Source organism: Diabrotica undecimpunctata, chromosome 1 (genome assembly GCF_040954645.1).
Source record: "Diabrotica undecimpunctata isolate CICGRU chromosome 1, icDiaUnde3, whole genome shotgun sequence".
Taxonomy (NCBI): domain Eukaryota; kingdom Metazoa; phylum Arthropoda; class Insecta; order Coleoptera; family Chrysomelidae; genus Diabrotica; species Diabrotica undecimpunctata.
Genome location: NC_092803.1, coordinates 163,596,448 through 163,624,036, shown reverse-complemented (window position 1 = coordinate 163,624,036; position 27,589 = coordinate 163,596,448). Strand labels below are relative to the sequence as shown.

The 27,589-nt window shown below is 32.5% G+C and overlaps 2 protein-coding genes across 2 annotated transcripts in view; one reads left to right on the top strand and one right to left on the bottom strand.

Annotated features, from left to right (window-relative positions):
• Positions 1-1,755: 1,755 nt before the first annotated feature.
• Pmi (Transmembrane protein Pmi) lies at positions 1,756-23,353 on the bottom strand. The gene is made up of 4 exons (XM_072520384.1): positions 23,113-23,353; positions 18,294-18,514; positions 13,921-14,033; positions 1,756-2,129 (listed from the first exon to the last, which is right to left on the bottom strand). Exons 1-4 carry the CDS (start codon positions 23,127-23,129, stop codon positions 1,956-1,958), a joined length of 525 nt encoding a protein of 174 aa, XP_072376485.1. The 5' UTR covers positions 23,130-23,353; the 3' UTR covers positions 1,756-1,955.
• A 589-nt stretch (positions 23,354-23,942) lies between these two features.
• osp (myosin phosphatase Rho interacting protein outspread) overlaps positions 23,943-27,589 on the top strand; it is a 554,907-nt gene continuing 551,260 nt past the window's right edge. The window contains exon 1 of the mRNA XM_072520381.1: positions 23,943-24,335. Within this exon, the coding sequence (XP_072376482.1) occupies positions 24,228-24,335 (108 nt within the window). The 5' untranslated portion in view covers positions 23,943-24,227. The remainder of the gene's footprint in view (positions 24,336-27,589) is intronic.

Sequence of the window (27,589 nt, the reverse complement as noted above, 5' to 3'; positions counted from 1 at the left end):
GTAACGTACAGTGTACAAATGAATGGACACAAAATGGAAAAAAAATAGAATAAGCCGAATGGAGGAGACCCGTGTCGTCAAAATAGCAAGAGATAAGTCACCAATCGGCAGAAGAAGTATCGGACGACCGCGCAAAAGATGACGTGACAACCTTCCATAGAGGTATTAATCCGCCAATGAACAAACAGAATTGCTTATAAAGAGAAAGAAGAAGAAGAATTTTATTTGTTCAATTTTATAAAAAAATTTTATTAATGTTTTGTATTTTGAAAATGACTTCAGAAGGGGAAATCAGAACGTTAAAATAAACTTATTCTAAACTAAAATTGTGGTTTATTCTCGATAAAAATAGTAAGCTGCCATTTAAATCAATTCGCATAATTTGATTGTCTTAACACATTGTTCAAATGCTAAAAAAGACAACCATAAGTTTGGCAACAATGTTAACATCTCGCTTAAATTAGTTCCATTATTAAATTTTTGAAAAGGTATTTCGGAGATTTCTCACTTCCTACCGTTTAAACTGCATACCTATAGAATTTTTCATATAAAAATGAGTGCACGTCACAATTTATATAAAGTGACGTCACTTATATTTAAAATTTCCAGAACGTCAACCTTAGAGTTCAAATTTTCCTAAGACAGCTAATAATACGAAACCCATACGGAACTGCTCGATCTTTCATAGGCGTCAACATAGTATAATAATCAGAAAAATGTAATCATCATTATATTGGGAATTTTAGAATTATATTGATTAAATAACCAAAAATATTTGTTATTATTACTAATATAAATTTTATGAAATAACCCTTTAAGTCTAATATTCCACAAAATGATAATTTTAAATAAATATATTAGACAATTGTACGCAACTGATATGGGAATACTTCAAATTTTTTGACAGTTCAGCGTGTGGTAAAATTGTTTAAAGTGTTGCCGCTTTTTTAGAGTTAGAATTTTGTTTATATTTTGATTTCTTACAAAATTTGATCATAATATATTATATATTAATAAATTGTATTTATAAATACTTATTAAATTTAGATTAATAGCTTTCAAAACTAATTATTGTTGTGTATTGTGATTGTGCTATGCCAAAACAACTAAATAGTCTGTAGAAAGTTAATAAGCTTTCATATAACATAGATAATTTTGAACAAGAAATAATGGCGGGACGTTTTTATTTTTCATGCTCTAAAAGTGGTAAGTTTGAAATTTATAATATATAATTTTGTATTAAAATGTTTTCTTATGTATTTTAGTCTGTAGCTGTAATCTTAAAACTAAGTGTATTTACTACTTATATAATATTTTGACAAATAGTTGACATTTTAAAAATTTCTCACTTACTAACTATTCTGATGTTTTGGCAACGCTGTGGGGTTCTGACGTCGTAAATGTTGAATGAGGTGCACGCATTTTTATATGAAAAATACTATATGTTAAATTCTTCCCGAATCTGTATATAATATTGTCATTTATAGACTAAATTGTAAATTAAAGAAGACGAACTATTTTTTTTTGTTAATAAATCCAAAATAACTCTCAGAGAAGATTTGTTTTTAATAAATGAAAAAATATACTTAGATGATTTATATTTTTACAGATCTTTGATGTATATATCATGAGCCGAGGAAAGATTGCAAAACCAGAACAAAAAAGGCAATTTTCGAAACATTTTTAAAAGTTTGCTGAAAAAAAAAAACTTCTTTGGGTGTTAAGATCATAAACAGGTATGCAAATCACACATCATTTTTGCAACAAATCGATCTGATTTTTATTCGAACTTTAAAATCTTATAATCTCCACATCACATTTCGAAAAATAGTAAAATCCTTAGGCTCTACATCGATTCGCATCATCAAAAGGAATGATTTAGTCTTTTAAACCTAAAAAAAAAGCTACCAGAGAAACACTACTGCTTGTTGGCTATACTATGACAAATAGGTTTTCTATTTCATTGTACGATATAACCTATATATGCAAAGTGACGCAGATGCCAACGTAACTGCCCAATGTACAATAATTCGTTTAGTATTGTCTTTGCGCACTAAAACCACTGGAGATGCCGATGTTAATGCTCCCAAAATTGGCAATCTGGATAGTTTTCGCACGTCTCGTTCAACCTAAAACAAATAACAAATACGAAAATTACATTTATTCTAGAAGATATATGAAAAAAGAGTTTAATTAGGAATTCTACACGGTCAACAGCATCCTCACATAGTAGATTGATATTAAAAAATGAATCGTTCTAGAATAACTGTGTTTTTTGTTTGAATTCGTCTAAAATTGTAAGATTTTAAATATGAAAAAATATTTCATCTACGAGTAATAGTTTAAAAGTTATTCTAATTGTTTAGGCGTGGAATATATCGTTTTTAATTGAAATTGTGGAGTATAACCATTAAATAGAGTGGCCATTACGTAACGAAATTGTACTACCAATTGTGTAGCTGTAATAATCAACAGAAATAAAAGACAGATAACCTCCTTAACGTTCAAACTGAAAATCGAATTTATTCGAATATAATCAAATTCGATCGAATCGTTTGCCTTTAACAAGTTCTTAATGTACCATACGGAACACCCTTCGTGAATTAAATTTCCCGGCAAAAGCTTTTAGCTTCCGCGCTAAGAACAAAGCACGCTATTGGCAGAACACGCTTTGACTGGCAATATTTGTTAATTACCCATAGTTATAGCAATATGATTGGTAGAGCGCACCCTCAAATCCCCGAAAAACGAGTCATCAAACTTCCTAGCGGCAAATCACCACTCGTTTTATGGAGGTGAAAGTAGCCAGTCGGTTTGTCGTGCATTGTAAAAACACTATGTAAGTATCGCCATTTTGCATAAATCTTTCTCATTTTTATTTTAAATAATTTTATCATCTTTCTTTCTACCTTTTCTAGAGAAAATTTTGATCTTTCCAGTACTACTACGAGAGCACTGCGCGTGGTTTGAGTCTTCTTCTTCTTCTCGTGCCACTCCTAGCGGAGATTGGAAATCATCATGGCCACTGCGACTTTGTTAGCAGCGCGCCTAAAAAGTTCAATCCAACTACACCCGAACCATTCACGTAGATTACGAAGCCACGATATTTTTCTTCTTCCCACACTTCTTTTGCCCTTAATTTTGCCCTGCATGATATTTCTTAAAAGTTCGTACTTTTCACCTCTCACAATGTGCCCCAAGTATTCCATCTTTCTAGTTTTTATCTCATTTAGAATTTCGCATCTTTTGTCTAAAGTTTGGAGCACTTGCGTGTTAGTGACGCGGTCCATCCATGATATTCTGAGAATGCGCCTATAGCACCACATCTCGAAAGCTTCGATGTTTTTTGTGGTCAACTGTTTTAGTGTCCAAGCCTCTACTCCATACAACAGGGTAGAAAAGACATAACACCGCAGCATTCGTATTCGTAACTTTATATTGATATCACGATTGCAAAAGAGTTTGCGCATTCTATTAAAGACTGATCTAGCGATTTCTATTCTACATCTAATCTCTTCTGTTTGATCAGTATCGTCTGTGATCCAAGCACCTAGATATTTATAACAGGACACACGCTCAATCGTTGTATTGTCTATTACAAGATTAGCTCTGATGTTCTTTGATTTCGTGATTACCATAAATTTAGTTTTTTTCAAATTAATTTTCAAGCCGTAACTGTTACAGTATATATTGAGACTTTGAACGAGATGTTGTAGTTCTACTAGCGTTCCCGTTAGGAGAACCGTATCGTCAGCATACCTTATATTGTTGATCGTCTCACCATTTATTATCAGACCAAGATCTTCTTCCTCGAGTGCTTGTTCACAGATAGCTTCACTATACAGATTAAATAAAAGTGGCGACAAGATGCATCCCTGCCGGACTCCTCGACGGATTTGAATTTCTTCTGTTAGCCTACCCTCAACCTTCACATTTGCTGTTTGATTCCAATATAGGTTGCATATAATTCGAATATCTCGGCTGTCTATATTTTTCTTTATTAGAATTTGTCTTAGTGGTTCATGTTGTACTTTGTCAAAGGCCTTTTCGAAATCAATAAAGCAGGTGTAAATTTCTTGGTTCATGTCTAAGCATCTCTGTGAGAGAACGTTCATTGCAAACAGAGCCTCTCTTGTACCTAGCCCTTTTCTGAATCCCATCTGAGTGTTACTGATGTCTACGTCTAATTTCCTATAGATCCTATTATGGATTATTTTCAAGAACAGTTTTAGAGCATGACTCATCAAAGCTATCGTACGGTTTGAGTCTAGGGAGGACCTAATGGCTCATTTTGAGGTTCCACGTGGAATGTGAAGGAATGCTAGATGGTTCATACAATCAAAGAGCGCAAATTAGAATATTTAGGCCATATTATGAGAACTGAGCTGATATATGGCTTGTTCTTCAGGGCAAAGTGTCTAGAAAAGAAGGACCGGACAGAATTTCTTTGCTCCAAAACCTGAAAAAATGGTTTAGCACGTCTACAAGCGGACTATTCTGAATACCTGGCAGCGAAGTAAGGATAGCCATTTTAATCGCCAACATTCATAACGGATAAACACTGCAGGGAAAAAGGGTTTGTTTTATTCCAAGAGTATAAAGGTCCTCAGAGGAACCAAAGTCGTACAGACCTATTAACCTAACCTTCTTTCTTCTAAAATGTATGGAAAGAATACGAAACACGTACATAACAAGGGAATACTTGTGAAGGCTACTGTTTTACGAAGAACAATTTGCCTCAATTAAGAGGCCACCCCGTTAAAAGAACTGGCATTATGTGCATTCATAGACATAGAAGGGGCATTTTATAATACCTCAAGAAAATTTGCCGTGGGAGGAAAACGTATACCTCCTTCTGTTATTAAATGGATTGAACCCATGCTAACTACTAGGAATATATTTACCAACTTGGAGATCAGTTACTACAAAAGCAGTAAGAGCTTTATCATCTATATTGTAGTCAATAGTGATTGATGATCTGATAAAGCTCAGAAACAGGCGATTTCGTGCTCTAAACTATTCAGACGATCTATTTATAGTTCTTAGAGCTAAGCATGCCAATATTATTCGCATGCAAGGTGCCTTAAATTTACTCATCTATCTGGCGTTTAAAAGGACTTTCAGTAAATCAGAATAACCACTCGTGATTCAATCACTAATAGGAGAAAATTAACAATTTAACGTTCGACCATGACCGGAACAGCATTATCATTCTCGGAGTTACTTTTGATACAAAACTTACGTGAAATGCGCAGCTCACAAATATCACCACTTAAGCAACAAGGGCTCTATGGACATTCCATAGGCTTTGTAGTAAATGATGTGGTCTAAAACCTAAAATGATCTAATGGGATGGGCATAAGTCAGTTAACCAATTTGCATACCAAATAAAAAAAACTAAACAGAAAACTAATTTATTGATTTGATTAATTATTAAAGTAATTATGGTTTTAAAGTTACTGTTTGTGTTCAAACTGAAGACCACCACCACCAATGCACCTATGACACCGCTTATATACGCTGTTGCAGGTTTTATCAAAGATTTCTGGGTTGTTGCGGAGTGCATCGAATTCCTCTTGAATTCTTGTTTTCAAATGTTCAATATCACGTAATGGGGTGGCGAACACTTTGTTTTTGAGTACTCCCCACAGAGCAAAATCGCATGGCGTTATTTCGGGTGTCCATGTTGGCCACTCAATTCTTCCTCTTCTTCCTATCCACATGTCAAACTCGGCATTCAGGTAATCGCGAACTGCAAGTCCGAAGTGCGGAGGAGCGCCGTCTTGTTGAAAATAGCAAATATCTGCAAACTCTGGGTTATTTTCCAAAGTACCCTTTAAATCAATAAGCAGTTCAAGATAATTTTCTTCATTTACGCTGCCCTCAAAAAAATACGGACAAACTAGACCACCGGCATGAAGTCCAGCCCACACTGTTACTCCAGGAAGATTTAACTTATGAGCAATGGTTTCGTGAGGGTTTTCATCTGCCCAGTAAACACAATTGTGTCGGTTAATCCGTCCGTTTAGTTTGAACTGCGCCTCATCACTCCAAAGAATTTGCTTATAAAATTGTGCGTCGTCATCTGCGCAACTAGTACACCACTCGCAAAATTCCAATCTACGATCAGAGTCGTCTTCCGTTATCGCATGTATCAAACGTGGACGATAACAATGATAATTTAATTTCTTTAACATGCGATTTACACTTCGGCGAGATATACCTAATTGAAGCGATGCCCGAACTGTGGATTGCTTGGGCGTCTTAACAAATGTTTCCGCAACGAGTTCCATATTTTCATCTGTCACTACCACAGAAGGGCGACCACTACGCGGTGCGTCTAATACCGATCCACTTTGTTGGAACTTCTTATGCAACTTGTAAACCATCTGCCTTATAGGAACAGGCCTATTTGGATACTTAGTAGTGAATTCGTTTAATACCGTCTGATAATCTGCAAGATAACGTAGGTATGAAGTCAACAGACGGACTCGTTCTTCTGTAGTGTGCTTTACACGGGCTTGGGCTGCGATGGCGACGTGAACTCGGTGACCGACAATCTTGAACTAACGACAAGCGCCACACTCCTATCATCGCACCAATTCGGTACGGCAAGCACCATTGCCGCGTCCTCACTATTTTTGAACCGCGTCAGACAGCGTTAACTGACTTATGCCCACCCCGGTATAACGGTTGTCAGGTCATCATTACTTATGCTACATTAGGTGGAACAAAACGTAGCAAAAGGAAATAACGGAGTTGAAAAAAGTTCAAGCTTAGGAATGGAGTGTGCAATAAGATCTTACAACTATACATGTAAGAAAAATCGGTCTAGAAAGTGCCTTAAGACGTTTAGAACGGTCAATTTGCACACCCCCTACCACTCCCACTTTTGATCGACTCTCAGACGCCATCTCAGGCATCAGCCATTTTTTATTCCAGTGGATGGTACCCAGACTGTTTAATACTCTGTATAAATTTCAAATCTGCATAAATTCAAATTTCTCTATACCCATATAAATTTTAAATATAATAAGTAAATCATCATCATCAGTGGCTTGACAACCCTTTTTGGGTCTTGGCCTGTTCCAGGATTCTTCTCCATTCTGATCTGTTTCGTGTTTTTTTTCTCCAGTTTTTTATTTTTAATGTTGTTATATAATTTTCTACTTGTTCTAAGTATCTCAGTTGCGGTCTTCCTCTTGTTCTTTTTCCTACTGGCATCTGTTTGAATATTTTGTTTGGTATTTCGCCTACTTCCATTCTTTCTATATGTGCTATCCAACGCAGTCGTCCTATTTTAGTGAATGTTATAATATCCGGATCCTGGTATTTTGTATAGTTCAGAGTTGTATCTTCTTCGCCATATTCCGTTTTCTTTTGTGCTCTTATATATGTGTCGCAAGATTTTTCTTTCGAAGGTGGCTAACAACGTTTCCTCTCTTTTAGTGAGTGTCCAGGTTTCTGAGCCATATGTGAGTACCGGTCTTATTAGGGTTTTATATATTTGGCAATTTGTTTTTCTTGGTAACATTAATTTGCAATAAATATTCGCCTCTTCACTTCCTCCGTAATGTTATTATCAGACGTGACTAGGGATCCCAAGTATATAAAGTTTTTTACCCCCTCTATGTTGTATTCTCCTATTGTTATTTTTTGTGACTGCCTTATTTCTGCGTTTTTACTTACCTGCATATATTTTGTTTTGGTCTGATTGATTTTAAGATCACTATTTTGTGCAGCTCGTTCTATTTGGTTGTATGCCTCTATCATTTCTCTTCTTGATCTTGCGATTATGTCAACATCATCTGCAAATACTAGTATTTGCAAGCTTTTATTAATGATTGTTCCTCGTGTATTGACTGTTGTGTCCCTCAGTATTTTCTCGAGTACAATGTTGAACAAGATGCATGATAGAGCGTCTCCCTAGCGTAGTCCCTTTTTCATATCTATTGTTTCCGTTAATTCATTTTGTATCCGGATTCTACTTTCTACTTTTAGAGATTCTTTTATCAGTTCTATTAGTTGTGTTGGTATATTAAATTCTTTCATTGCTTTTATTAAGAATTCTCGGTTTATATTGTCATATGCGCTTTCAAAGTCTATGAAGAGATGATGTTTGTCGATGTTATATTCACTTGTTTTTTCGAGGATCTGTCGCAGAACAAATATCTGGTCTATTGTTGACTTCTGTCTACAGAAGCCACTTTGGTATTTGCCAACTATTTTTTCAGCGTGTGGTCTAAGTCTTTCATAATTGACGTTGGACATTATTTTGTATGCTGCATTCAGCAGCGTGATTCAACGGTAGTTTCCACATTTTAACTGATTTCCTTTTTTATGTAATGGTACAATAATATCGCTATTCCATTCCGTTGGTAGCTGTTTATTCGACCATATCTTTGTTATCAATTCATGTATTGTTTTTTGTAGTGCGTCTCCTCCTTCCTTCAGTAACTCCGATGCTATTTGATCCGATCCCGGTGCTTTATTGTTCTTTAATTTGTCTACTGCTGCTCTAATCTCGGCTATTGTTGGTGGAGTCTTTTCTCTGTTGTCTGCTTGGTCTAATGGTATGTCAGGGTTCTTCTCTCTCCGATCTCCTTCAAACTTTTCCGTAAAATGTTCTGTCCATCTACTTAGTATCTCTTGCTGTTCTGTCAATATATTACCTTCCTTATAATAAGTAAATAAAAATACAAAAACGACAATTATCTACATAAACTTTTGGTATCACAAATCAGAAAAATCAAAATTATTTAGTAACTTTTGAGTGAAGTTAGGATGTAGTAAAAACCGCGAAACGTCAAGGATTATTTTAATTTTTATTATAATAACGTGATAATGTCTGATATCAATGAATATTTGCAACAAAGTGAATACAATTATCATAAAACCACAAGTCTCGCACAATAAAAGATATTTATAAAAATTTGTAAAAAAAAGCACTTATCTAAATTATGTTAAATAAAAAGTATTCAAATATATTGATGAAATACCTGGCAAAAATATGGATATCGCTATGCCCTACTCTGACAAATTTGAAAAAAAAAAGAAACTGCGCAGTCCAAATCAAAACTTTTGTTTGGGATTCGTTCGCTAACCGCCTGCCTCCCACACCTAACTTAAATCTCTCGTACCGAAAGAAACTCCTTTACCCTCTGGATGCTCAGTTTTCCCAATGCAAGTGTGAGTTGGTTGTAATTACAGATGCTGTTGCTATCAAACCTGCTACCCTCCTCTTCGTCAGCGTATGCATGAAACTAAAACTGCTTCCAATTTTCTTTTAAATTAAACACTTTCGAAAAAAAAGAGTCTTTCTCATCACAAACTTAACACTTTTTTTTAAACAAAAATCCCGTAAAACCTTTGGATATATAAACACTCTCGACTTTGATCTTATTAGTTTTACGGCACAGGAACAAATGATCTTTTTTCTACTTTCAAATAAGCTTCTAACCCCAAATCCCCGTTCAGACTTTCTTTCTGAACCAACCATAGTCTAGCTTTTACAAAAAACCCAAAATTCCATTTATTTAATTTCTCTGAAACGTCTAAATTATACATTTTTGTTTTTTCCCATAAGCCTTCAACAAACAACTTTGAATATATTAAGTTTTTACCGGCTTTTGTTTTTAATTGCTTCTGGAGATATGAAGAACTGCCACCCGAATGGAAAGCAGTCTACCTACCAAACATTCATAAAAAAGGTGACGGAAGAAAGTACTTCAACTATAGATAATTCCTCCTTCTATGTACTATCTCTATTGAGGTTGGCAACCAGTATGGCAAAGTCTTGTCTACTGTGGGCTTGGTGTATATGAAAGCGCTTCCTTCAGTTCTGGTCCTGTCTCTTATATTCCTGAGACACGATTTCCTCTTTCTTCCTATACCAGGTTTTAATTTTTCAATTTTCACATTACATCTACATTTATGGTTATGTTAGGTTATGTTCAATATGAGTGGGTGCTTAACCACCCTTCCACTCGACCTAATAGGTCTATTGTGGCTCATCTATGGTCTAAACCAACACTTACTTTTCAGTTTTAAATTTGTTGCATCTTGTGTGGAAAAATGTATCGTTCTTAGTAAATAAAGTGATTTTTTTTCAAAAATGTAGTTTGAATTTACTTGTTTATATTTTACGTATTTTTTGTTTAGTTGGTAAATACGTAATTACAATCAAAAAGATACAAAAGGTAAGTGAATTGCTATTTTATTATTAATCAAACTTATGAGATTGTATTGATTTCACCATTACATTAATATTTATTTTAGTAATATTTGTGGCTATCTGTAAAATGGATTCCAAATAATCATAATCCAAGTGATTTTTATTTTACCACTGACTCAAAATTAACAAAATAACCCCTGAGATCGTACAAAATGTTGTGCGAGAATTCCAAAATCGCCTCGGCTATTGTCAAGAAGTGAATGGTGGTCATTTTGAACATTTAATTTAATTGAAAATTACATTGAAAAATACATTCTAAATATTATGTGACATTATTATCTTCATTCAACCTAAAGTTTTGTGATAGAGAGACATTATCAAAATTTTACATCTTAAAAATCAATTTTCTCAGTTATAATTGCACCAAACTTAAAAAACTTTATATTTCTGAACAGAGGGCTAAAATCCCTTTCTAACAAGGTGCCACACGACTCCCTTTGTTATTTAAAATTTTCGAAGGGGTGCTTATAATTCAAAGGGGGTGCTGGAAGGGGATAATATTTTCATACTGTAAATTGTCAATTCAAGAATAAAAATTGACCCATTTTAGGTTTTTTTCAGATAGTACACAATAACGCTAAAAATGAATTTATTCCATACATATGGACCGCATGGTATATATAAAAGCACTGTTAGAACTGAAGTTTGTTCTACTTCAGTGTTTGCTATTACTATAAATCGAGTTTGAAGATTTAGAGATCTTGTTGTTCTCGGAAAATTTCCAAAAGATCTGCGTGGTCTTAATCCAAGTGTCAATAAATTAATAGAAGATGTCCAATCGGCCGTTCGCCAGCATATCGAATCATTTCCGGTTAAAATCAGTCATTATTCCAATCAAGAAATACCTTGACAGTCAGTTAAATCTTAAAATAATGTTTGACTTATTTAAGAAGAAACATCCTGGGTTAAAAATAAGTTATCCTTATTACACATTTTTTAGAGAAAACTTTTCTCTTAGATTTGGTCGACCACAAATTGATGTCTGTTCAACTTGTAAGACATTGAATAATAAGATAAAGACCCCAATTTAAATAAAACCGCCAAATGAGCAGCAGTGGCGGAACTTATGGTCTATAAGCCTCGGAGTAAAAAAAATTGCATCTACAGTATCTCGGACATGTGATGCGGGGCGAGAAGTATGGCATCCTGCGACTCATAATGCAAGGAAAGATAGATGGCAGAAGAAGCATCGGAAGAAGATGAATTTCATGGCTTAAGAACCTGAAAGAATGGTTTGGATGCAGCTCAAAACAACTATTTAGAGCTACTGCCTCAAAAATTAAAATAGCTATGATGAATGCCAACCTCCGTAACTCGACTTTATGCAGATAATCAGTTGCCAAAAACGCCTGCAGGGGGATCTTTTATTATCAACAATTAACAGTATCTGTATTCTGTATATACAATATCAAAGACAATACTGCTAGAATGTTTATTTACCAAGGAGAAGGCAAAAAAACGGTCATGAAATTTGTTCGTTTTTTTGGATTACCTAAACGAAATTTTAGACAATATAAACGAACTTCATTTGTATAGTGACAACTGCTGGGAACAAAGTAAAAATCACACACTCATTCGCATGCTCCTTTCTCTAACAGAAAGTGTTAGATTTTCGAAATTTATACACTATTTTCCAGTTAGAGGACATTTCTTTCTCCCCTGTGATAGGAATTTTGCAACTCTAAAGAGAAACATGAGAAAATTCGATAGAATTTTTACAATCCATCAAAAAAACAAAATAATTATAACTAGCAGAAACATAAGAAAAATTTCTGCAAAGAAGTAAAAACAGAAGATCTGATTAATTTTAAAGATTGGTGGCCTACTTTATATAATAAAAGCTGCATATCAGAAGAAACTGCTTCCAGAAGCACAGCACCCAATTCAAAAGTACACTTCAATATCATCAAATTTTCACAGTTTATTTACGAGAGTGGAAAACGGGGGATTGTTACTGCTTTTGAGTTTATAGATGGCGCCTTCAAACATACAATTCAGCTACAATAGCCTGGAAAAATTGGTATCGTTTTACCGTCGAAACCTGCCTATCCATTAGGAAAAGTGCCCATCAAATGTTCCGCATTTGTTGAAGAACAATACAAAGAATTTTATAACTTAATACTTCTTTGACCTACTACTGCTAATAATTAACTGTTGAGAGTTTTTTTGTAAGGTTTATAAATAAAATTTAGCGTATAAGTTAAATTTATCTATTAATATTATCAATGCTATGCAGAAAGCTCATATGTCAACTTAAAAAATGTATCACAGAAACTACAACTTTTATTTGCAAACTAAAACCATTATTGTGCGGTGTTAAAAATACCTTTACTTACCATTTTTAACCATCAAATTTACCGAAAATCTATTTTCGTTTACAATATAATGTTTCTTACTGAAACTTACCTGAAAAATTTGTTTTTTGGACATGTATTGTTTCAATTATTGAAACGAAGCTTTTATACTGGCGTTATATTAATTTTTCTCTATAGTAAAATGCAGAGCAGATCGTCACGACACGAAATAGTTGGAAGAGTCAATTTTTTAGACAAGTGGAGTCCGTTATACAATATATAAACATTTCGTTTAATTATAAAACAAAACTATATATTTATACTAACCTTTTATTTATAATATATTAGTACAGAATATTTCGAAATTTTTATTCGAATGCTATATTCACCATAATAATCAATTTTGCTGTCTTTTTTATGACATTTTCATTGAATTATGACAGCATCTGTGCGAGGTTGCCAATTTTTGTCGTAAGTTTCAAACATTTTAAATGATGTAATGTACAACTTTTTCAAAATGTGAAACAAAAATTAAAACAAGTTTAGTCTATGTTTTGCTTTTATTCTGACAAAATGACAGAATTAATCTAATTTTTGCAAAATGTTGGATTAATTAAAGAACAATTTAAATGTAAAATTCGAAATTGTTGACGTTTATGTGCAGTCAGACCAAAAGATGGGTACAAATTAAACCATAGTTTTTGGTACAGTAAATGTAAGATGTAGTATCCCATGTGCACAATATAGTTTTTGAAGGACTGCGAGTACCCGTCAGAACTGTATTTTATATAATGTGGTTTTGCTCAGATCAAATGCCAGTTAAAAGTGCCGCAGAATTAATTAAAGAAAATAATAAAATTACTTGATGCAATTTTCAAAATATTGTACCACAATACTGTACCACTTTTTTATAAAAACTCGTTCAGAGATTTCTATTGACCAGAAGTATTTTTTGCGTTATAATATTGAGCAGACCTTCTCCAAGATAACAAAAATTATGGTATCTCCTGGAGGTAAAATGCTACGGAAGCACAGTCTCCGTTGGCAAACTTGGAAATTTAACTGGTAAGAGCATGGAGGTAGTAGATGTGCTTAAAAAATGAAAGTATACATTGCTTGCATTCAAGAAACGAAGTAGAAAGGTTAAAGGGCGAAAGAACTATGTAAAGGATACAAATTGTGGTATGTAGGAAAAAAACTAGAGTCCAAATTCAGTATCTGTTTCCAACTGATATAAATACCTGCTAACGAGATGGAAGACTGCTAAAGAAATCAAGTAAAGGTTGCATGTTGCCCGAGAGCTGTTGTCTGTACATATCTGCTTTAAATCAAATGTAATAAACAATTTTACATAAATTTAAAATTACTTTAGCTAGATACAATGATTCTTACCTGGTATTTGACACAATGATCAAACTGCCAAGAAACTGTATACAATCCAGTACATAATGAAGAAATAATACTTAACGGTGCTTGAGGAACAAAATTATCTGGCCAGGCAAATCCTAAAACAAATACGATTATACACGTTTAAAATTGTTTATACTGTTCTTGATGCACACAGACCACATTCGTGTGCGTGTTAGTGTGCGGAGAAAATATCTCAAGTGTGTTGGATTTGGACAAAGGTCCCTAAACAGGTCACCTTGTTGCTTGGAAACGAAGTTCGTCTAAGCACTCTCATACATCTGAGCATTCTAATTTCCCATGCGTTCCTCTTTTCGTTTTGAACTGCTCAACATTTACTTCCATACATCATAGCTGATCTTACGGCAGTATTATAGAATTTTCCTTGCAATTTCATTGGAATCTTTCTGTCACACAACACATCACTCGCATTCTCCCATTGCATCCATCCCACCCTAATTCATCACTCTGTAAAACCGATCCTAGGTATTTAAAACTAGTACATTTTATTTGAGATTGGCAGATGACATCGTCCTTATAGCCGATCGTATGGATGATGCAATAATGTTTGAAAAATTATATCACGCTTCCTTGGAGGTCGTACTAAAGATTAATATGAACAAGACATAAATATTGACTAATCTGGTGCTAAATCGAAATATTGCTGTTGATGGAAGGGATATTGGGCAGACTACATCGTATAAGTACTTAGGACATAAAATTCGGTTGGGCAGAGATAATCAACATGTGAGCTCTAACGTCGCTTAGGATTATCCACGCTCCCACTCCCTGGGCAGCGTTTGGTAAATTAAATAGGTATTTAAATCGGATTAACCTATATGCTACAAAAGGAAAATTTTTCACCAATGTGTGTTACCTTTACTCACTTATGGAGCGGAAACATTAACACTCACAAAAAAGGAAGTGAATAAGATTCGCGTGACTCAGAGGGCTATAGAGCGCCAAATGTTGGGTGTCTCTCTGAGAGACCGAATCCCAAACGAAGAAATACGTCGTAGAACAAAAACAACAGACCACATCGATAAAATCGCGTCGCTAAAATGGAATTGAACAAGACACGTCGCCAGATTAACAGACAACCGATGGACGAAATGTATTGTCGAGTGGAGACCAAGACAAGAAGCAATACGGAGCAGAGGACGACCACCAACTAGATGGACTGACGACCTGAAGCGTGTTAGCAATAACTGGATGCAAGCTGCACAAGACGGAGACAGATGGAAAGAGCTGAGGAAGACCTCAGACCCACAGGTTGATGATGATGACATTTCACAATCATTTGACCAGCCAAAGTTATCATCTTATTTGTAGTAGTAACTCAATCTCTAAATGAATTTCCAGATACTATATTTTTGTCCTACTAAGTTCCAAACTTTTTTCTTCAACAGCTTGTCTCTACTATTAATTCTAGTCTTTGCTCTAAATCCCTTTCAATCTTTTCTACTAAGATTAACACAGATCCTGTAATCAGCAGCAGCTGCCTTATACGAGTACGAGCCCAAACAACTATATATTGCGACAAACTAAAATACATCCATAATTTAGATAGTTGACAGTTTATTTTTTTCTAATAAAGTGTTTTTAATGTAATTAGTTACATTACTAATAATCAAAGTTTACTCGGCAACACAAAAACAAGATACATTTTAACAGAACTAATTAACAATAAACAATGTTTATTTTGTTGGCAACTAAATATTCGGATATAGAAAGAATATTTATTTTTAAAACGGGGTAATATCGCCTGGAGTTAATGAAAAAATATATTCAGATGCGTTTAAAACAAAGAAAGGAGTTAGACAGGACCGCATACTATCACCACTATTATACAACATATTCTGAATATATAATGAGAAAAGTATTAGACGCAACCACAAATCCTACGACCACTCGTTATAGAAAACGACGTCATCGAAGCAGTGAACGAATTTGTATACCTGGGAGCGCTCCTTAATACTGAAAATAATACTACTGCAGAATTTGCACGGCTAACAGATGCTGTTTTGGGCTCAATCTCTAACTAAAAATAATGAAAACATGTTAGGATGTTTCGAAAGAAAAGTACTAAGGCGAATCTATGGAATAGTGAATGACAAAGGAGTGTGGAGAAGACGATACAACTTTGAACTTTATAGAATATACCAGGAATCTGATATCGTAAAACATAAGATAGGACGTCTGAGGTGGATAGGACATGTAATGCGGATGGAACAAAATGACCCAGCTAGAAAAACGCTCCTTGATAGACCCGTTGGTCAGAGAAGAAGAGGAAGACCCAGAACAAGGTTCCTTGATAACAGCGATGAAGACGTGAAAAATATGGGAATAAGTACTTGGCGGAAAAAGGCGATGGATAGGGACGACTGGAGAAATTCTTGATACATATACATATACTATGACGACATACACCAAGTGGCGAATCACGATAACCGATAATGGAGATTGCCCCTCAGAAATAAAGCGTAGACTAGCAATGTCCCGATTTGCAACAGATAAATTAATTAAAATATGGAAAGATCGAACAACAACAAATAATACTAAGCTCAGGTTGGTCTATGCCCTTATTTTTCCCATTGCTACATATGCAGCTGAAACATGGACTCTCAAAAAAATCGATATGACTAAGATCATAGACTTCGAAATGTGTCTATAGAAGAATTCTACGCGTGTCCTGGACAGAACATAGAACCAACCTGTCAATTCTGGAAGAGCTTCATATAAAAGACAAGCTATTAAAAAAAGTAAACAAAGCATACCTAAATTACTTCGGCCACATAACTAGAAGAATAGAGTCCATGAAACTATTGGTAGTAGAAGCAAAGGTAGAAGGCCATAGACCAAAAGGAAGATCTGCAACGCGATAGGCAGACCAAATGAAGACTCTGGTGAGAAAATCCCTACATGAAGCCGTCCATATGGCACACGATCGCAGCCAATGGAGGCAGCAAGCCAATAATATTTAGAGTGTCACCACGCCCTGGCAGGGGCCCAAGGAATGAGGAGGACGAGTATCTCCCTTAGTCTTCATGACCGCTCGAATTCGGTTGGGTATTGACTCGACTAAGGATCTGCACTGTTCAGGGGTAAATTCATTCCAAATCTGCTCTATGTTGGCTTTAAGTTCGTGTAATTGGGAGAAGAAGAATATCATGGTTAAAAAACCTGAGGAAATGGTTCTCCACAACAACGACTAATCTATTTAAAGCATCAGTTAATAAAATAATTATAGCCAGAATGATCGCCAATATTCGAAACGAATAGGCACCAAAAGAAGAAGAATGTCCGTTGTGGGTTGTTCCTCGGTTTCTGTTTCATTTTATGCCATACTGTTTCAATGACATTTAGGTCAGGACTGTTAGAAGGTCATTAATGGACGTTTATTGTTGTGTTTTCCAAATCAGTGTTTTGTGGTTCTGACTACGACAAGCCGCTCCATCTTGCTGAAAAATATAACTCTCGTCAACATTTAATTAACCCTGAAACTGCCATACAACCGCAAATAGTCACTCCTTTAAGAAATGATACGGCCCGTTTACAACACCAACACGTACGTGGAATTTTGATTCGTCAATAAAAAAATACTCGGGATCAATATTCTGGCCAGGAAAGTTTCGATCTTGCCCACATGAGCTTGACTTGCTTTTGTTTTGCTGTTTACAGTGGAAGAATTTGAAATTGGTCGTAAAAAGACTGAAGGTGAAGTGCGTACGTAGAATATATTTTCCTATTATTGAAAGCCCTTTTGTGTTCTGGCATACGTTCGTTAAAGGTTCTACCAGTTTGACCGACGTAAGATTTTGGTGTGTGGACTGCCGTGTTGTGGTGGTTTTATATGTGGTGACTGCCCAAAAACTTATATCAGTGAAACTAGTAAAACCTTTAACAAACATATATCAGAACAAAAAAGGGGCTTTCAATAATAGAAAAACAGATTCTACGTACGAATTTCACCTTCTAGATCATAATCATTAGTTAACGACCAATTTCAAATTCTCCATATTCAAAACAAAGGCCTTAAGCATTATAATCTATGGAAATTAATAGATTTAAAAAATACAGATATAATTCTGAATGACCAACTTGAGATAAACAGATCTCTCGTCCTCAAACTTATTCAGTTAAAGACTATAAAGTGTAGACGTAATAAAACTACATCACTTCTAGATATCTAGAAAATCTCTGATCTCTAGTAGATAGAATTTTTTTGTTTTGTTCTGAATTAAAATTTGCGTCATTTATAAATTTTATATTTTTTATAGTTTGCTAGTATCGAGATGTTATACAAATAATTAATGTTTTGAACAGTAGAATTTGTAGATAAAATAAAATAAAAGTACCTGAAATAATGGAAGTCAACCCAGATAGAACTGCCGTTTTGTGCAGGTAATTTCCGAAACTAATCCACCTAGCAGTTTCATCCCCAAGTTGTGTGGGTTCTATAACAATAATGGAACAACGACTCTCTAAGGCCTTTTCTAATTCCATGGAAAAACAAGCTTGGGAAAATTCATTGTCATAAACTTCCCTAATAACTGCAACATTTGTGGAATGGAGAGATCTGTAAAAATGATGTTAATTTATGTTGGTAAAAAAAACAATAGAGCTAAAAAAAAAAGAATAAAGCTTTGTGGATCAAATGGTTGAATCCATAGTATTTCATTGTCAGAATGTTCAAAATAAACACCAAAAACATAAATAAATTTTAAGATCATATCTATGTCAGGTTAATATGATATATAAGAGAAATTGTTTGGCGATATTTACAATTTAAAATTTAGGAAGACATCAAAGGCGTAGGGTGCATACACGATAGTGATGCGTCGCATTAATTCACAATTAGGCAAATTTAATTTTTTTTACATTAAGTTACATTTTTGTTCAGATTATAAACAGTTATTTAATACACTGTCGAGATTATATATGATTCTTTTCGTACGACGATTAACTACCAAGATCTATCAAGATTTAGTTAATGTGTTGGTAATCATTACATCTAATTAACGCATTAGTTTGGTCGCATGGTACTTACACAGTTTATGTCACAATAATGACGATTGCAAAGCATCTCAAGAAACACGTATAAAAATAGGATAAGAAGGCACAGATAAAAAAGTGGGAAATAGACATGTCTCAGATTAAAGGTATGACATTTTTTTCAAGGTGGCTAAAATATTGACATAACCTAATAGACCAAAATAATATTAATACAATTATGTAAGTAACCGCTCTATATATCTCACCTTGATAACATATTACTTAGAATTTAAAGAGAAGACATATATTTACCTTAATAACTTTTTCAAATCACAGAAGGATGTACATGTGGCGATAACACAAAGTACGGGAATATCTCATGTTGAAACAAAAATAAACCTCATGGATGACCGACAGTATACTACAGATAATAGACAGAAGAAGAGAATCTAAGAGTAAAGACTAACCGCATATCAAAAAGACCCAAGGAGCAGCAGGCCTTTATAAATTAATCAAAAAGGCCAGAACACCTTGATATTGAAGAAATAAAAACAGCATGGATGAACTATATGACATTTGAATACAATAGGAGTGCCACTATCACACAGAATAAAAATGACTATATCGGGCCACATATTATCGAAGCCTTAGTAGAAGCTGCTATAAACAGCATTAAGATGGGAAAAGCCAGTCAGCTAGACGAATTCTTGAAAATTATGGACAAAGATGCAGTAAATAAATTTACTTCGATATTTAACAATATATACCAAAGTGGGAAAATACCCCAAAAGTGGCTTAGATAAACTTTCATAACAATTTCTAAAAAAAATGCCAAAAAATGTGAAGACTGTCAAATAGTAAGCCTTTCTGTATATCTTAATAATGAGCTATCTTCTGAAAACGTTTTTACAAATAATACATAAAAGAATATATAAAAGTGCAAAGAACATAATAACACACAATTCAAGTTCAGGGATGCATCTGTTACTTGAGAGACACTTTTTGAAATACAAGTTCTCCTTCAACTATGTAGATACAAGAATTGTGGTATATACAAGTAAAAAGTGTTCGATAGAATAAAATATGATGAAATATTAAATTAATAGAAATATTAAATTTACTTGGTATAGATAGCAGAGATCGCCCTATACTACACTATATCTATTATGAACAAACTACACCTGTTAAGAGTTGGGAATCAGATTTAAAAGAGGACATAATGATTAAAAGAGGACATAATGATAAAAAGGGGTGTGTGACATGGATGTATACTGCTCCCATTACTATTCAATATATATTCAGGGCACATTTTGAACCTAGTGCTAACTGATATAGAGAAGAGAATATGTACTTATAAAAGGAGAACATAAAGCGCTGTAACGCCACTGATGATGAAATGGAGAACAATTGAAGGAAAGAATATGTTAGATAAATGATTTTAGAGGATTTGTTTTTCACATTACTTTTATAAGTAAAAATTGGATTTGACACATTAAATAAATAGTTGCTTTATAACCTAATGGCATATGAACGCAATTAATTTCCTTTTCAATAGTAAAATTACTAGATTAGTAGTAGAAATAATATAATTTATTATCTTATGAAACATACCATATAATATTTTAAATAAATACTTTTAATATTTTTAAATAATCAATCAAATAAAACTATTGCTCTGGTTCCAATAATTGGCAATTAAGCTCATATCTTGTCCATCAAAGTAGAATAAAAAATAAGGCACTTATGAAAACATTTTTAATACATGACACAAGTCATCTTGCAATAGGAGAACTGAGGAGATAACTGAGGAACCAAAGTAAGAGTAAAAATATCATCTACCTTATCAACAAAGAAATATAATATTATGATACCAAATTAGTGACACCACAAAAAACTTATAATTACAACAGCAGAATTAATTAACATCCATTGCAATAAAATAAGCTATCTAGAAGAAGATATAGTATTAAATTTCATTATCAACTATACAAGATATTACTAAAAAAACCCAATAGGTATATATGCAGAATAGATTATGATGTTTAGCACTGCTTCAATGCAGTGAATGTGGACATTACTTATAATGGTGGCTAAACAGGAGAAACACATTTAAGTAGAGATTTGAAATACCCACCATAACATCACCATTATTTTTGTGAGGAAGACTGAACACTCAATGCTAGATTAAAAAGTATTTGGATTTGTTTAGTTACTGTAAAAATGCATACTTAGGAAGTACAATGGAATACTATCAGAACCATAACCACATTTAGTATTGTAATTATAGCTCAAAACTTCCTGTAATATAAAATTAATAAAAGGAATATCAGCAAAATTTGTTACATTACCTACAAAGCTCAACAGATCAAGTATTTTTTTAAATTATGAAGATAAGTGTTTAGCAAACAATCTGGAAATGTCATTGTTAGTAACCTTTCATTACTATTCAACATCATCATACTAGAAAACTCAGAATCTTTTCTCTATGATCTAAAATAGTCCGAAAATATTACACCAACAATCTCTATCATGACTAAACAAAACAAACACCTCTCTTAAAATTCTTTTGAAAATGAGGTTTATATATGCTCTTAAGTGCTCAAAATATTAAATATAATATATAGAAGTATACAGACGATAATATATTATATCTGTATATTTCTTTTATCACCTGTCAGGTTTTCACTGAGCTGACAATATTATTTAAGTTTAGAAAATTATTCTAATCACTGGCAGATAAAAAGTTATTCTGCAGTTTGAAAATCAAAATACCAAACTTTAGTTGCTTAACTGAGTCCTTCATCTTTTTAGAGCACTAGATCACATTTCAAAGAGTTTTATTGGCCTCATATATATTTCTGTACTGCCACCTGTAAGCTCTTTTGTGTGTGCTGCCTTATTCTGGATACTTGTCATCCAACTAACACTCAGTCTCCCACGCTTCCTATATTCAGGAGGTTTCTGTCCCAGATCAACTGTTTTCTTTCTATTTTTTTCATGATTGTTCCTGCTATTTCCATACAACTTTTAATATCTTCATTTTCTTATTCAATATATTCTGAATATCTGCAGAAATCTTCTAATTTCGTTCATCTCCACTACTTCGACCTTTTTATTTTCTCTCATTAGTCTATAAGTTTCTGAACTATATATTAGACTGCTCTTGATCATAACCTCATAGATGTTAAATTTTCTTTTTTATATTATATCTTTTATAGAGTAATTAGATTACTCTATCAAGTCTGTTCCAGTTTGATCAAATTTTACTCTCAGATACTTGTCATAGCTATCTTTCTTGGTTAGGTATTTTCAATGAAAAAATTTAGTTTCATTGGTTTAGAAGAAAACAACAAAGAAATTGCCTGTTTTCCTGAAGCAATATGCCCAATTATTGGAAAGCCTTTTAGTCCATAATTTATTCTGTAATTTTTAAATATAAATGTGTAGAATAGCCATGTTACCTATGTTTTTTTACACTAGCTTATCAAATGGCGATTTGAATGTTAATGCATGTAAATATTTAAAAAATAATATATAAATACCTATAATAAAGACATACTAGGGGCTGTGAAAGCATAACACATTAATTTACAAAAAATAGGATTTGTTCTCAGGAAAATAATTTTGTATTAGTGGGTGAAGAAAATAGTCGAAGATTTAGTCATTCTAAAAGCATGATAATTTGTAAATTTTAAACTAAATAAATGATAGCTTGTAAATTTACCTTGCAAGGTGGAAGGCAGACATTTTTACTGTACAGTATAGAAAAACAGTATGTGTTTACCAACACTATAATCACAGGTCAAAAATACAAACACAGATAAGAACTTATAATTAAAAGAAAATACAGTGGACTACATGGGCTAAAAAATGCAGCAATTCCTGTATAGAGCAAAATATAAAACTTTAGGTTCAAATCACAATTATAGTAATAAACCATTGAACCGTGTTTGTAGCATATTTAACACTATAAAATTAAAATTAAACTGAAAGTTCAAGGTTTATAATATATTAGCGACTAATGGGTAAAACATAAATTCTTTGTATGAAACAAAAATTCAAAAATACCATCCTGACAAAGAATTCAATTATATATATGCACTACAGCAACGTTCTTATTTACGTTTTCAATGTTAATTTTAGCTCATGTTAAAATCTTTTGTTCTATTCTTTATATAGTACCTCTCTCCTGTATCCATTCTCAAAGTCCAAAATATAGAGATTAACCAGAATTATCACATTAGAGATGTTATTTTGAATGAACAGAAATAACACAAATCACTTAAAATTCGTATAACACGAACTATGTAGTACGTAAATTCGTTTCTAACTAATTAATTAGTTATATAATACTTTTGAAAATACACATTTGAATTCAAGATATTATTTGCTTGTCTTGTGTCTTCAAACTTCAAAATGACACCAAAATGTGACATCAAAATGAAGTTCAAGGTCAAGAAATAGTTTTTTCTTTCATAGTTTTGGTAGTTGGTGGTTATATACCAGCTATGTTTTTATTTAATTTTGGCATTATATTTTATGTTGCATAAATTAAAATTGCATTATTAATAAGTAGGATATCAGAAATAATTGGAAAAATATATATTACGTTAGGTAAAAAGTAAAATGTTGTATGCAAGTAAGGCAGCCATAAACATATTTTAAATACTATTACCTTATAAGATAATTGGCTGTTATAATTATTTAGACATTTCCATTTAATAAATTAAACAATATTAGAAAATTTATACGTTAAGATACGCCGAAAATTATGTTTTCTGATTCCATGGTATAGTTAATCTTAAAAATCAACAAACAAATTTAATTAAATCTCAATTTTTTAAAATCTTTTTTAGCATTATTACTTATAATATAAAACCCTTATTCTAAGCATTTTTATATTCGAAAAAACAATAGCTCCATAAAAACCAGAAACCGTTTCAAATAATCGAAAATGCTTTAGTTGTTGACACTTAATGCTAAATTGTCAGCTGTCAGTTGTCAGCAAAGGAGAAAGGTTTGTGACGTTTTCTCACTACCTTATCATTTTTTTAATGTGTAAATTTCATTTTCAATTCGTCTGTCAGTTTAGAGTGAAGAGTAGAATGTGAACGTATACATAGTTCGTGTTTAAATAATTTTTGTTTAGTGCGTTATCAATTAAGGTTAAAAAATTAAACGGGATTAAAGTGGAGACAGTGGAAATGGCAAAAAAGGATCCAAATAATTTAGTTTATTTTTGTCTTGTGCTGTGCAGCAAATATTTTTGAGGAGTTATTAATAATAAACAAACCAAAATGTCACAGTGCAAGAAGTTCGCCCCTAATATATTCCATAAGACAAAGTGTTCTAATTGTTTTAAACAGAAAGAGGAACATTCCGCAGAGGCATTGGAATGCAACCGGGTGAGTTTATATTTTGATAATTATTATTGTATTTATCATGGAAACACTGATTGTTTTCGAGCCCCAGATAGTTGTCTTGTCAGTTAAAAAAATAGGTAACCTGAATTATGAAGTTTGTCTGTTTACATTGAATTCTAATTTTCTTTATTTTGTTTTTCAAATTTACTAAAGTTAGAAAACTAGAAAGTTAACCTTAATTTTAAGTATTAACAGTACATATGACTTTTACTTCCAAAGACATATTTTTCTTCTGAAGCTATTTTCTTGTGGCATCTTAAAGCAATTACTATTTTAATGAGAATAAGCCACAATTGAAGTTTAAAATATGTTTATTGACGTTTCAATTTCCACTTCAATAATTTATTCTCAATATAAAATAGTACATATTTTTATCTAAAATTTGCAGTTGTAGATTTAACAGTGTAAAAACTTTTGTCAAAATTTAATTGCTGACAAAAAAATAAAGTATCATAAACTTTGTAAACAGATAAGACAAGAAAAGTATTTTACTTATTTAAGAATAACATTACTTACTATTTGTAGAAGACAGAAGTTTTAAAATATTTTAAGAAATAAACCAAATAATTAAAAAAATAGCTTTAAAATGCAAATAACTATTCAATGAGTCTTACTAAACTGGAAATTTTAAACTGATCATGATAAATTATTTTTGGTGTCAGTAAGTGATATCTTAAAGACAGAAGACTTCTGTAGTATAACATAAATAGGAGATCATTTTGTATAAATATCTTTTAATTTGTTCATAACAAATTTCTCAATTTACTTACAGATGTAAATAATTGTATTTGATACAGAAATTCCTAGACACACCATTATTTTCTTTCCTTTTTGAGTAACAACATTATTTTACTCCTTACTATGCATCATGTGGCAATGTTATGTTTTTTGTGCTCTTTATTTATAGTTCTTATATAGAGTAATTATTATCTATATTTAAAATTGAGATGGACTGGCCAATTGCCATAAGAATCCTTTATAATCAATAAACATACATAAGCCCACTTTAAAAAGTTTTAAATATAACATTCAAATAGTTTGACTCATAAGTCAAAGATAATTACTGACAAGGAAAAGTGATATGCAAGAGACCAGTCAAATGGTGAATTTAAGGTCTTATTACCAAGGACTCCTAGGACTTTAATCTCATTACTAATTTTATATTGGATTATTGTCAATTTAGCCCAAGATTATAAACAATTCTTATCCTAAGATCAGCCTTTGATTTCATGTAATAATAAGTACTTAAATACAATAAATATTTAGTATTTTGTGTTAAGATATTTGTTCTTGTGCTAATTAGTAGCCATATGTCCTCTAATAATTACCACAACCATGGGAAAACTGTTCTGTAAGAAACAGTATAATTTTGCTAAAATATATTATGGTTCCAAATAGTTTTTATTTATTTAAATGTTAGTTAATAGTTTTCATTTAAATTATATTAAAATGTTACAAGAAAATAGCTTTTTTATTTCTATGGGGAACTTAACTCACCAAGTAATAATTTAATAATAATAGTTACTTAAATACATTAGTAAATAAAAATAAATCACTTAGTAGGAACTATAAATGGTTAATTCCAAGCTTTTATACTCCCATCATAATATAAAAATACAATGGTTTAGTTAGTGGTAATATACCTAAAGTAAAGACAAATATATATGGTACATTCAAATCAGTTATGAGTTTATGGATAAATATTACACATCATACTAGAATCTTTCCTATTATTAAACAAACACTAGAAGATAGCCACATTTTTATTTTTTTTGCATTCTTTATAAATGTACCACTCTTGTTTGTGTATCATGATATACAAATAAGCAAACTAATCATGTTCTGTAATGATATGAAAGAAGCAAAGCATTAGGATAAAATTTTAAATATATGACGAATTCCACAGAAAATATCCACTTTTTTGATGCCAAAAACATTTATTTTGAACTTTGAGAGCACACTCTTGGAACCAATTTTTTTTATTCTTTAGTAGTCAAAACTGAAGAAAAACATAGTGTCGACACCAGGAACGAGGGTAATCCTGTTTTTTGCGAGATTTCAAAAATTAAATGAGCGTAACACTTAAGAGCGTAGGCGCAAAATTTCGGGCCAATGCTTTTTAAATGCATTAATTTTTTTCGAATTCTGAGAAAACTAATAAATATTTTTGAAAAATTTAAACGCAAAAGGAAAGATTACATTATTATCGAGGGCCGAAAGTCCCTTAGAATAAACAAAAAGTTTCTTTTGAATGAGATATTTGAAATTAAAAATCACACATAATTTTCTCTTCTTTTTCACCCCTGTAAGTTACTAAAATAAACATTATAGAAGTTTTCAGGGGCTTTCGGCTCTCGGTAATAATGTAATCTTTCATTCTGCGTTTACTTAAATTTTTCAAAAATACTTATTAGTTTTCTCAGGATTAAAAAAATGAATGCATTTAAAAAGCATTGGCCCTAGTGATTTCGAAGAGTAAAAATGTTGCGACTTAAAATCACTATAGAATCTGTTCAAAAGTACCTATAAACCTTTTAAAATAATGCTTTTGTTTTTCTCTTCTTTTGCAATATACAGGGTAAGTTTTAAGTATGGAACGGATCAATTATCTCGGAAATGGCTTGCACAATTTTTACAGATTTTGGCGTGTAAGAAAGAGTTTTGTGATTAAAACTGAAGAAAAAAATAGTGCTATCACCTGAAACGAGAGTAATGTCTTTTTTGTGAAATTTCAAATATTGAATGAGCGAAATAATAGTGATTTTGGAGTGTAAAAATGTCGCGACTTAAAATCACTGTAGATTCTGTTCAAATGCACCTAGAAACCTTTTTAAAAAACAAAAATTAAGCCCATTTTATACTTTTAAAATAATGCTTTTGTTCTCTTTATATACAAGGTGAGTTTAAATTATAGAACTCCTTAATTATCTCGGAAACAGCTTGCACGATTTTTATAGATTTTGGTGCGTAATGGTCTTGTGATGCGGTCGATATTATGGCGGTATTTACATTGTTGTCAGATCTTCAGTTTTTCTCTGAAATGAAATAATGAAATTTCTTATTTAAAATGGACCATCCTGTATATTTTTTGTCTTTTAAAGTCCTTAAGAAATACCGATTATTTTTAATGTAATGTTTCCTATACCGAAATGTCATAATTTCGGAGTTATTTCTATATTTACATTCTATATTTACAATTTACATTCGCCGAAGTTAAATAATACATTTAGATGGCT